This window comes from Juglans microcarpa x Juglans regia, chromosome 4S (assembly GCF_004785595.1).
Source record: "Juglans microcarpa x Juglans regia isolate MS1-56 chromosome 4S, Jm3101_v1.0, whole genome shotgun sequence".
Taxonomy (NCBI): Eukaryota; Viridiplantae; Streptophyta; class Magnoliopsida; order Fagales; family Juglandaceae; genus Juglans; species Juglans microcarpa x Juglans regia.
In genome coordinates this window covers 8,795,790-8,806,809 of record NC_054601.1, presented here as the reverse complement: position 1 = coordinate 8,806,809, position 11,020 = coordinate 8,795,790, and the positions used below count along the sequence as shown (strand labels likewise).

The following is an 11,020-nucleotide window of genomic DNA, read 5'->3' as shown; positions in this document are numbered from 1 at the left end:
AAACAGAAAAGGGGGTGAGTGGGGTCAGACAACTAAGATTTCTGGCCAGGTGTTTAAAAGGAGACGAAAAAGATCAGATATACATTATCCAACCTGCCAGCACGAATACCTAAGACATTTGCCATATCCATAAGAGCAAAGCCCCACCACCCTTACAATAATCCACAAAAAATAAAATAATAATAAATACATGACTTCTTCTTCCTAACTTTTTTGGGGGTGCTCAGCTCATCTTCCCATCTTAAAACAGTTTCATTTGCTTTCTTTTGGACGTGATTAGTAGATTCTTAAGTTTCATTTGTTAATCTTTATTTAAAATCAAATTCATTTATCATAATTTGTAAATAAAATTATAAAATATAATATAAATACTCTATTTTATTTAAATAAAATAGCTCGTGAATATGTTCAATTTTAATAAAAAAATTAAATTAGTTAAAAAAATTAATTTTTTTATAATAAATTTTTTTTTTTTTTTAAACGATTATGAAATTTTTTATTTTTTATTTATAATTATACGTAAAATTATTCTATACGCATGCCTTCCGCCTCAGCAGCTAAAGCTAATGAAAAAAATAAAAAAATAAATGAAACCGTGTTCACTGTTGTAGGCGTTCTCAGAGAGGTGAAATAGGCGACACCTGTCCGCGTTTTCATTCCCTACTGAAGGCCCTTTTACCAGTTTTTATCAGTTAAATTACTGTCATGATGACAAATGACGGCAACACCTCATGGTCAAAGTGGGGTCCAGTCAGCAGCTACCTTACCACGTGGCCTCTAATGTAGGAGAAGTGGGTCATCAGATTTCTCTATATATTTCTCGAAAACGGTAGTTGCAACTTGCAAGCGTTCGTACAAACCGTGCGCAAACGAGGTTGATATGAAAATCAATCGTCCCAAATCTCTTGAATTCAAAATATTATCAAATTATGATAGAGAGCTGAATGCTGATGAGAGAAAAAAATTAAATTGATGAGAGAGAAAGTTGACGAGAGGCAAAAATTAAATTGATGAGAGAGAGTTGATAAGAGATAGAGATGACTTGAACGATTCGAATAGTGAGAGATAGAGAGTGTTGATGAGAGATAATATATATATTTAGAGAAAAAAAAATATTATGCATTTAATATAGTATAGACAATTACATATCGGTTAACGTTTGTATATAAAAGAAGAGTAAAACTACGCATCAATTTATAGCTATAGCACACTTCATAATTTTATTTATTTATTTATTTATTTATCACAGCACATGAGCGGTTATAGGTTGATACGAATAATTTTTTATAAAAAAAATTGATATTTCTATTCACTATTAATTCCACGTTGGGGACTGCATTAATTAATTAAAATCAGTAGTAAACACCGACCCTTGATCTCTCCGACCGCTCGTATTCCCCAAGCCAGCTTTCGTTGATGGCAACGTAAATGGACGGCTCGATCTTCCCATGATGGCCATTTCGATGCACACACCTATTTCATTCTTTTTTATGTCTCATTTATATACGGAGATTTTTCCCTTATTAAGTTAGAGATTTTTTTTTTTTTTTTTTAAATTATAGGAGGGAGATTTTGAACTCAAACTTCTATTTTAGAGACTTTAGATTTCGTTTAGAAATACAACTCATCTCAATAATTTTTTTAAATTTTAACATAAAATATAATAAACAATTCAACTTTTTTAAATCTCAAAATAATAATAATAATAATAAATAATATTATAATAATATTTTATCAGCTCAACTTAACTCACTTCAACATTCAAACACACTCTAAAAATTATGCCAATCAGGCTATATATTTTTAGCAAAAAAATCTCTTTTAACTCCATGTAAATATCACAAATATATATTAATCATGTGATAAATATATTATGATATCTTGTATCGAGTTATAAGGTAGACAGTGTATAGAATCTTATATTATTTGAGAATGACAAGTTTTTATTTTTATAATAATTTCAATTAGACTGTAATTATCACTGTTTCGCAACACATTATCATGTTCTTCAAACCTAAATATCTCAAATTAATCTGTGGTATCCTCCAATATTCAGTTGTTCACGTTGTTTCGTTTTAGAAGAATTCTACAAACTACAATTTTATTTTGGGCTTTGCTACCTAGTCATCTACACTTACTACACGTTGCATCTGTTTTAATTTTTTTTTATTAAATTAATTAACTTATTCTATTCATCACCTCTACATTACATATTTATTAAGGAAAAAAATAAAAAAATTAAAGTAAGTATATATTATAGGGATAATGAGTAAAATTATTCTTTTATTTTACTCTTATCATATTATGATGAGGTGATATATTTTATTAAATTTTTAGTTCTTCTTTTAAAAATATAAATAATGATTCCAAAGTTATGAAAAATACTACCTTTCATGTAATGATTTTTTTGCTTCATATATTTTTCTTTCGTGATTTTAAAAAGAGAAATAATAATAATAATAATAATAAAAAAGACAAAGTGTGATTTTAGTTAAGGAAAAAATACAAAAGAATGGATAATATAATTATAGGACCCTTCCAATAATGCATTTTCTCTATATTTAGATAGTAAAATCATCTTAATTTATTTTATCTCATTATTATTATATTTTTTAAAAAAAATTTAAAACAAAATATAAAAAATAATTTAAAATTTTAAAATTTTAAAATAAAAATAATATTTTTATTTCATCTCAATTTATTATTTAAATATGTCTTAGTAATTTTTTGTAATTATATAAAAAATAAAGTGTAATTATAGAAAGGGGAAAAATACAAAAAAGATGGGACCGATAAAAACAATGACGTGAAATGTGGGTCCAATAGAGCGGGGAAGAGTAGGGTAGTAGCCGGAGAGGACAAATGACATTGGAGTTTGTGTGGATAGAATTATTTTTTATTTTTTGATATGATGTGCGGATAGAATTGAGTTAATGCAACTTTGGTGAAGAGATTGATTGATTCATCATTCCCCTTCTTTTTTTTTTTTTTGGCTTTCTTTCATTTATTTATTTAGATCCGTTTTGGATATAAAAAATATTTTATTTTATTTTATTATTATAAATTTTTTTAAAATATAAAATATTTTTTAATTATTAATTATTAATTTTTTAAAAAAAATTAAAATTAAAATAAAATTAAAAATTAATTAATTTCTAATTTTATAATAATTTTATTCAATATTTTCTCTCTTATTTTTTAAAATTCAATAAAATATTTTAATTTAAATTATTTTTACTATTATTCACAAAATTTTAAAATGCTCCTAGAATTCAAATGAGTTATTAATCAAACACATAACATATACACACATACACATATATATATATATATAGGTAATTGCATTGTTTAATTAATTAATTAATTTAAAAAAAAAAACACAGTTTATTAATTACTTACCACTATCCTCCCAAAAGTTGGCTGAAGAGGTCCTTTTCCTCTATCATGTTAGAAAGGACTCGATTTTGGAGGGTTTTATTTATATTATTAAACAATAAAATGGTACCCACATACACGTTTTTTGTGAAGTCTTTCTTCCTGCAGTCACGAACGATCTTTTTTTTTTTTTTTTTTCATCGGGGGACGGTGGCTCAAGGAGACAGACTTTTTAATTTTTATTACTTTTTAGAGACTTTTTTTAAATATTTTATTAATTAATCGCTGCTTTTGATAGTGATATTGATGTAAATTGCAATTGTCGATTGCTAATATCCCAGATAGCCTCCTCCTCCTCCTCCTCCTCCTCCTCCTGCTGTCCCAACCAAAAACTATGTCCAAACACTAAACTCTTTCCATCATTATTTATCTGTGATTCTTTGGCCTATGAAATCGTTTGCTTAATGGGATGAAAATCGATTGTGAAAAACATGACTGATTAATGTATAATTAATATCTACAATATCAAGTATTGAATAATAATAATAATAATAATAATAATAATAATAATAATAATAAGAGAAATGCTATTTTTCTCACCGAAAATATAGAAATAGACCAACATATTCAGCATCAATGGGTGTGACAAATTTGAAAAAAGTAACATTACTCTAAAAAAATATTATGTATATAGTTATGAATAATTATATTATTTGAAAGTATTTACCTCACACACTATCCGCGTAATATAATTTGATTTGAGCCTAATTTGTATAGTGAGTTGAGATAAGATGAAAGTTGAATAAATTATTACTAGAATATAATTTTTGTTTTGAATTTAAAAAAATTGAATTGTTTATTATATTTTATTTAAAAATTTAAAAAAAAATTGTAATGATTATATGGGATGAAATGAGATGGTTTTGTTAAACAAACCAGCTCTTAGAAAATAAATTTTAAAATTTTAATTTTATAAATCAAATTATATCATATATATATATATATATATAATGAATATATAGTATAAAGATTTTCAAATAGCATTAGTTGTTAGTTATAAGAAAATGAAGAAGAAGGAAAAATGATCGTAGACTAGTGAACAAAGGGTCCAACTGGCTATCTAAACTGAAAAACGAAGTTTGAACAAAGCAAACAAGGAAAGAGGCCCACCAGTTTGTGTACAGTGCTGTAAACGTGGCAGCCCATATTTTATTAAGCAAAGGCAGCCCAAACTCTCTCTCTCTCTCTCACCTTAACATAACATTTGAGAAGTGTTATACATAAAAAGAGAGTATACATAAATAAATTCACAAATTTATGTGGGTTTATGTGATCCTTTAAATCTATTTTATAATAAAATTAATTTCATTATCTGATATATTGTATCAAGTCACGTCAATTTATAAGTTTACTTTTGTATAATCTATTTGTGACTAAATTATTTCTTTGACATTTATTATCACCACAAAATCTGCTAACCTTTGAGATATGGGAGAAATTGAGCTCTCCACAATAGATAATTCTCTCACGTATAATCTTAAAGCTGATAGAAAGAAGTATATTTAATGAGAACTGCTACATTGACTGAAAAAACATTCCGAATAGGCTATTTTACTTTTTTTTTCTTTTTTTTCATGTATTTTTTTAGTCATCATAAAAATTTTAAAAAAAAATAAAAAATTCACAACATCATTAAAAAACACTTTCTTAATCACTAAGTAAAAAAAAAAAAAAAAAAGTCATTCCAGACACAAATTCGGGCACATTTTCGAGAAAAAAAGCATTTCTCATATTTAATTGTTTACATTTGTTTTAATACTCTCTCTCAATAAGTGGACCTAATATGTAGAATACTTAATCCCATGGTCTCATAGAGGTCTTAAGTTCAAACCACAAAGCTACATTTCATTCATTTAATTAAATATTCTACGTGTTGAGCCTACTTATTGAAAGTGATTCTTGTCCACACATGAGAGAGAATGTTACGGCAAATATAACTATCTTCCTATCAGCTTAAATTTTCGGGACAACTACTGATTTAACGCACAGTCTCTCACACGTTGTAGGATTTCTATATCCCACATGAGTTTGCTTTCATGGTGATAATGCTCTTATCAATTATAAGACACTGTTTATTCTGTCTTTGGAGTATGGCTGGCTCCATTACTCCTCGATCTTCATGGCTCTATAAATTTAGTAATAAGACAATATCAGGCCAAAGCCATCTCTTACTATTATTCACATGTCTTCAGACTTGATGTGGAAATGGTTATATCTTTTGGGTTATTTCCACAGATATAGCCCCCCTTTTGATTGAGAGACGAGACGAATCCAATTGAAATGATTTGTAAAATTAAAATGATTTGTAAATAATAAAAAAATAATAATAATAATAGTGAGATAATTGAGATTTCAATTCCAACTGGCTCTTAAAAAGGAAGTTGAAAATTTCAGAAAACCCAAATCTGTCACAGCGACAAAGCTCCCCAGTTGTGTCAATCATGTCAATGAACTTACTGGATTTCAGAAAGCAGACAAAGTGAGTGTTAAATCAGTGTCTTTTAGATCGTCCACCAAGATAACATCTTTCACTTTGAGTTTGTGTTCTTCCGCTCCGCCCTTTCACTTTTCAAACCACACAAACTAATTTGATCTTAGCAGAGCATCCATGAAGAGCGAGGCCAGGGGGAAAAAAATAATCGTACTTGTTTTTTGCCCTTTGCAATTGGAAGTTTCTTCCTTTTTATATACCCCCCAAGTGTTTGTTAAGATGATGCTTATTGCCTCAAAAGTTCGAAGCTACAACAAAGCTCATGGCGCAAACAAACGTATGGTCCTTATCAGACTGGGAATCAACATCCCATTGTACGGATTCAGAAGTGAACAAGTCTCGATTCATTTATGGAGTTAACTCAGCCATTTCTCACGCGCTTGCTTGCGTCCGTGCACACGTACACACACACACACACAGAGAGATTCGAGTCTTAGCAAATGAGACGTATTGCAGATGTCATGATATTTTATTTCAAAAATCACAAGGCAGCCGACCATAACTCAAAACAGTCCAAATTTAAAGATGGGCAAAAGTGAAATCGATGTTATAAAGGTGAACAAGAAGCCCGTCCCGTGGAGAAAGTGATTGGCAACCATCTGAAATTTTGAACCATAAGCTTCAAACAGAACTGATTTCAATGGGTAATCAATCCATGTAATTTTCATCAAATATTTATTGGCGTGTCTAGCGGATTCATTGAAGAATGATGTATGTGATCAGAGTCATGAAGATATTGAATGCACTAGTAAATGGAAGAATGCATCCATTGAATAAATAACAGAAAATATTCCAAAATGTTCACCAGATAGATAGAATTGCAACGCTGTATATCAGCATAAGCATGGAGGAAATTAAACAAGAGTAAAAAGACACCGGTACAAGCCTTGTTTTGCAGTTCTACCTCAAACCAAAGAAGAAAATAAGGTAACAGCATGGATGTTTCCTCGCAAATATACCAAACCCAGAGGCTGGAGAAATGTTTTGTATATGACTTATATACAAAAGAAGAATAAATGGCACACATCTGAACCAAGAAAACAGCTAGCTAGGATTTGAATGGAGCCTCTTGTAACTGAAAATTCTGCAGTTTTCATTCTCCAGCCACACTGAACAGAGGCTGGACATGTAAATGCTAGCTAATAAGTATGCCCGAAAGCAGCTGTAAGAGTTTGGATATCCTTCCCACATATATCAGTACTTTGAAGAGGTCCTTGCCGCTGGTTGTGAGGCCACTTTGTACCTGAATTATCATTCTCCAAATGCGTTTCCGATTTTATTTCGTTGTATAAAGACTGTGGAGTTTGAGTTTGAAAAGCAGCCGCCATCAGTAATGGATTACTAAAATACTCTGACCACTTTATTTCTTCCGGTTGGCTTTCCATCAGATGGATTTGGGTCTCTTTGTTTGACGTGCTACAATCCGCCAATCCCCATGAAAACAAGCTGTTGCTTTGCAACTCAGCGCTGCTGCTGCTGCTTCCGCTGCCGCAATTGTTATTGTTTGTTGCGGCACTGGGTTCCCAGTAACGGGATCCATTTACCGTGAAACAGCCAATGGATACGTTATCTGAGGGAAAAGTAGGTGGAGGCTTGTAACCAGTAGAGGTAGGCAGAAATGAACTGGTTGAAGGTGAAAGAACAGATATTGCATTGGAGGTAAATTCTGAATTCATGTCAAAGGTCTTCCCACTTTGGGTGAACCAGTGAATGGGATTGGAGTTTGTGGGAAGCCTGGCATTGGATGTATAATTCAATTGCTGAGGCGGAAAGTAACCCACGAAATCTGAAGACCGGCAGTCGGTGGAGGAACTTTCTTGGTGGGATGTTACAAACCTGTCTTGGAAGAAGTCCTTGTTTGATGTGGGTGTCATCAAATTGTTGCTGTTATTGCAGTTTGTTGTTTTGGGGATAGAAGAGCCCTGAACATCCAAAGGGTAGCAGCCTTGTGCAGCAATTGAAGACGCTCTCTGCTCGAGTAAAGCTGCTTCTTGCTTTGAATTCTGTGTCTCGAGGAGATTCAGTTCATTGGACACAACCACCGACATTCTGTCTCGGCTTTTGGCTGCTGTATCTTCGTCCTCTCCGTTCTCAACCTCGGAAAGTGGTTTGTGGGTGACGGGATCAATGCCTCTCTGCCTCAGCTTCTTCTTTAAGCAAGAGTTCCATAGATTTTTTATTTCGTTGTCGGTTCTTCCAGGCAATTGTGCTGCAATCTGAGACCACCTAGGGAAGGCACAGAATCCCAAAAATGTTAGCAAAGTCAAAGATTGCCAGAACCATGGGAAAAAAAGTTCAGAACAGGAGAGGAATTTTACCTATTCCCGAGAACTGCATGAAGCTCAATTATAAGGTTCTCCTCTTCCTGTGAGAATGTGCCTCTCTTCAAATCAGGCCTCAAGTAGTTGATCCACCTCAGTCTGCAGCTCTTCCCACATCTTTGCAGACCTGCGAATTCATCACACGGTGATGGAACATTAGATCTCTGTTTTTCTGAACATTGCAGAAAGACTTGGTTTTTGAGATTAGAAAGCACAGAGGAAGAGGAAAAAAAAAAGGCTACCTGCTTGCTTAGGGACGGAGCTCCAACATCCGTGGCCGAACTTGGTAATATGCCTCAGAAGCTTTTCATCCTCCTCAGGTGACCAAAGGCCTTTCCTTAGCTTCTGCTTATAACAGCAAGAGTGCCTTCCCATTTCAGAGTAAAACCCACCTCCTATGAGGGAGAATCTATCCTTAAACAGCAACGGTGCTGAATCCTAGATGAACTGTCAGCAACAACTGGAGGCGGCTCAGAATGGATTTGTAGGGAGCTTTGCTGGGGGGGGGGGGGGAGAGAGAGAGAGAGAGGTGACAGGGAGGTTGAGAAAATGAAGTTGCAGCTGAGAAAGTGAGTTGAATTACTATATAAGAACTAAGAAGCAGCCCCCCAGAGAGAAAAGTCTCACTCAATTAAGAAGGTACTTTTATTTTGAGTCTAGTTTTTTTTTTTTTTTTTGCTTTTAGGAGAGAGAGAGAGAGAGGAGCCTGTCTGTATAAAAAAAGATGAGGAGGAAAGGTAAGAAGCTGATGAGTTGCATATGTCTAATCAAAGCTTCTGAGAATTAATGTCTCTTACAAGAATGGTGGGGTATTTTCACTGATAACAGCAGCTGAGAACAACCCATGCTTGCAACCGAAGTCATGAGGAAAAAACTTCACAATATGAACACAATGCAGACATATCTGGAATTCTTCACCATTGAAGACTTTTTTACTGCTTCCCCAGATAGTTTTTCTACATTCCAAACACAGTACTTGAGTTGGAAAGAACGAGGCAAGTGAAAAAGGCATCCCTTGCAGACCTTAATTAGAATACAAATCCAAGCAGTAGACAACTCAATTAATGATATGGAGATGCGTCTGGAAGTAAAAACTACCAAATCTATTCAATCTGCATACGCCATGCAATTGGTATGCCATGCTTGAAAGTGAAAAATTAAACTACCCCATTACTTAAGCTGGAAAACTTTATGCATCAGAGAAAACAGGACGGTCTGTCCTCTTTACTTTATACTCCCAATTAAGCTGCCTTATAACCCATTCTTCCCAAAATAATAATAGAGCATATCATTATGTGGAAAGCACATTACATACATATATATATATATATATATATATATATATATGTATGTATGTATTTATGTATGCAGTGTTCATTTCCAAAAATAAATCATATCATCCTTTGTTTTGAAAAAATCCACTTGGTGTTGCAAATTACTTAAACCCCACTTGGTTTCCATTCCGAATGATCCATAGATTTCTCTCATTTCCCTTTTGGCTTCGTGCAAATTCAAGAAAATAGAGACTTTCCAGTATCTCTGGTTAACACCATTGCAGGTTATATCGAACAATTTGAACGATCGTGATGGGATGACATATGTAGTGTGAAGAGTAATCATATACGTACAACTCGTATAATTATTTTATAAAAATGTCACTTATTTAAAATATAATTGTGTAAAGAATTGTAAAAATGATTGTATGTGTATCATTTTCGATAGCGTGATAGTTAAGGAAAGAAGTACATAATTAATCTTAATTAATTACACTTTTTATTAAAGTTTTCAAAGACATGCATGGTCACTGGATATATATATATATATATATATATATGAAATAATAATAATAATAAAAAGAGATTTTATATTCATTGAGAGTAATTAACTAGAACGTTCATTTTACTGCTTGGGATCAATGTATTAAATGTACTAAATACTATATATATATATATATATATATATTTATATAACTAATACATGAATATACAATAATATACTTATACAGATTTGTTTTGCATGCTGCAGCTTGCCCAACGACCCTATGTTTTTCTTTGAAAACTATTTATAGCATTAGTAGTGAACTCAAAAAAGTTTGGCCAAAATTTGGCTAAAGAATTTACTTTTATAAATTTAACTAGTCACTTTTCAACAATACCAAATAACAGACTCTCTAAATCTATCGCCATTATATTAAAATACTTAATTTGTTTAAAAATAATCACAAAAATTATTTTATAAACTAATGTAACTATATGTAACATGTCATATTACGAAACTATTTTTATTGAGAAAAACTTTAAACCGGTCGATTTATTTTTCTTCAAATAACAGTCATTCAATAAAAAAATGCCACGTATGAGTTATATTTTATCAACATTGTAACCGCACTACAGAGGATTTAGAAATCTTCTCCCCCTCTCGAAATTCTTCTCCGCCTTCTCCCCTCTTGCAAACACCTCGCATTGGCGTTGACGAACCCACCATATTGCACCAGCGTCGAGCCCTCTTCCCACCCTTTCTCGGAAACTCTCACAGCCCGCCCCCCATCCTCTCTCGAAACCCCCTACTGAGGCGAATTGGTTCTTCTTTTCTCATCCTGATGGAGACTAACTCAGCGAATACGACGTCATTTGCATCATTGTCCTCACCATCATCATTTGTCTAATGCTCAGATTTTTTGTTCAAACAAAAGGTGATTCAAATGGATTTTGTGATTATTTGATGCATGTTTGCATCTATGATTTGATTTGCTTTGTGTCAAAATCCAACTTCA

General features: G+C 32.3%; 1 protein-coding gene across 1 annotated transcript; it reads right to left on the bottom strand.

The window, feature by feature from the left end:
- Positions 1-6,737: 6,737 nt before the first annotated feature.
- LOC121263324 (transcription factor MYB61-like) lies at positions 6,738-9,019 on the bottom strand. Its single transcript, XM_041166158.1, has 3 exons — positions 8,490-9,019; positions 8,245-8,374; positions 6,738-8,152 (listed from the first exon to the last, which is right to left on the bottom strand). Exons 1-3 carry the CDS (start codon positions 8,620-8,622, stop codon positions 7,066-7,068), a joined length of 1,350 nt encoding a protein of 449 aa, XP_041022092.1. The 5' UTR covers positions 8,623-9,019; the 3' UTR covers positions 6,738-7,065.
- Positions 9,020-11,020: the final 2,001 nt, after the last annotated feature.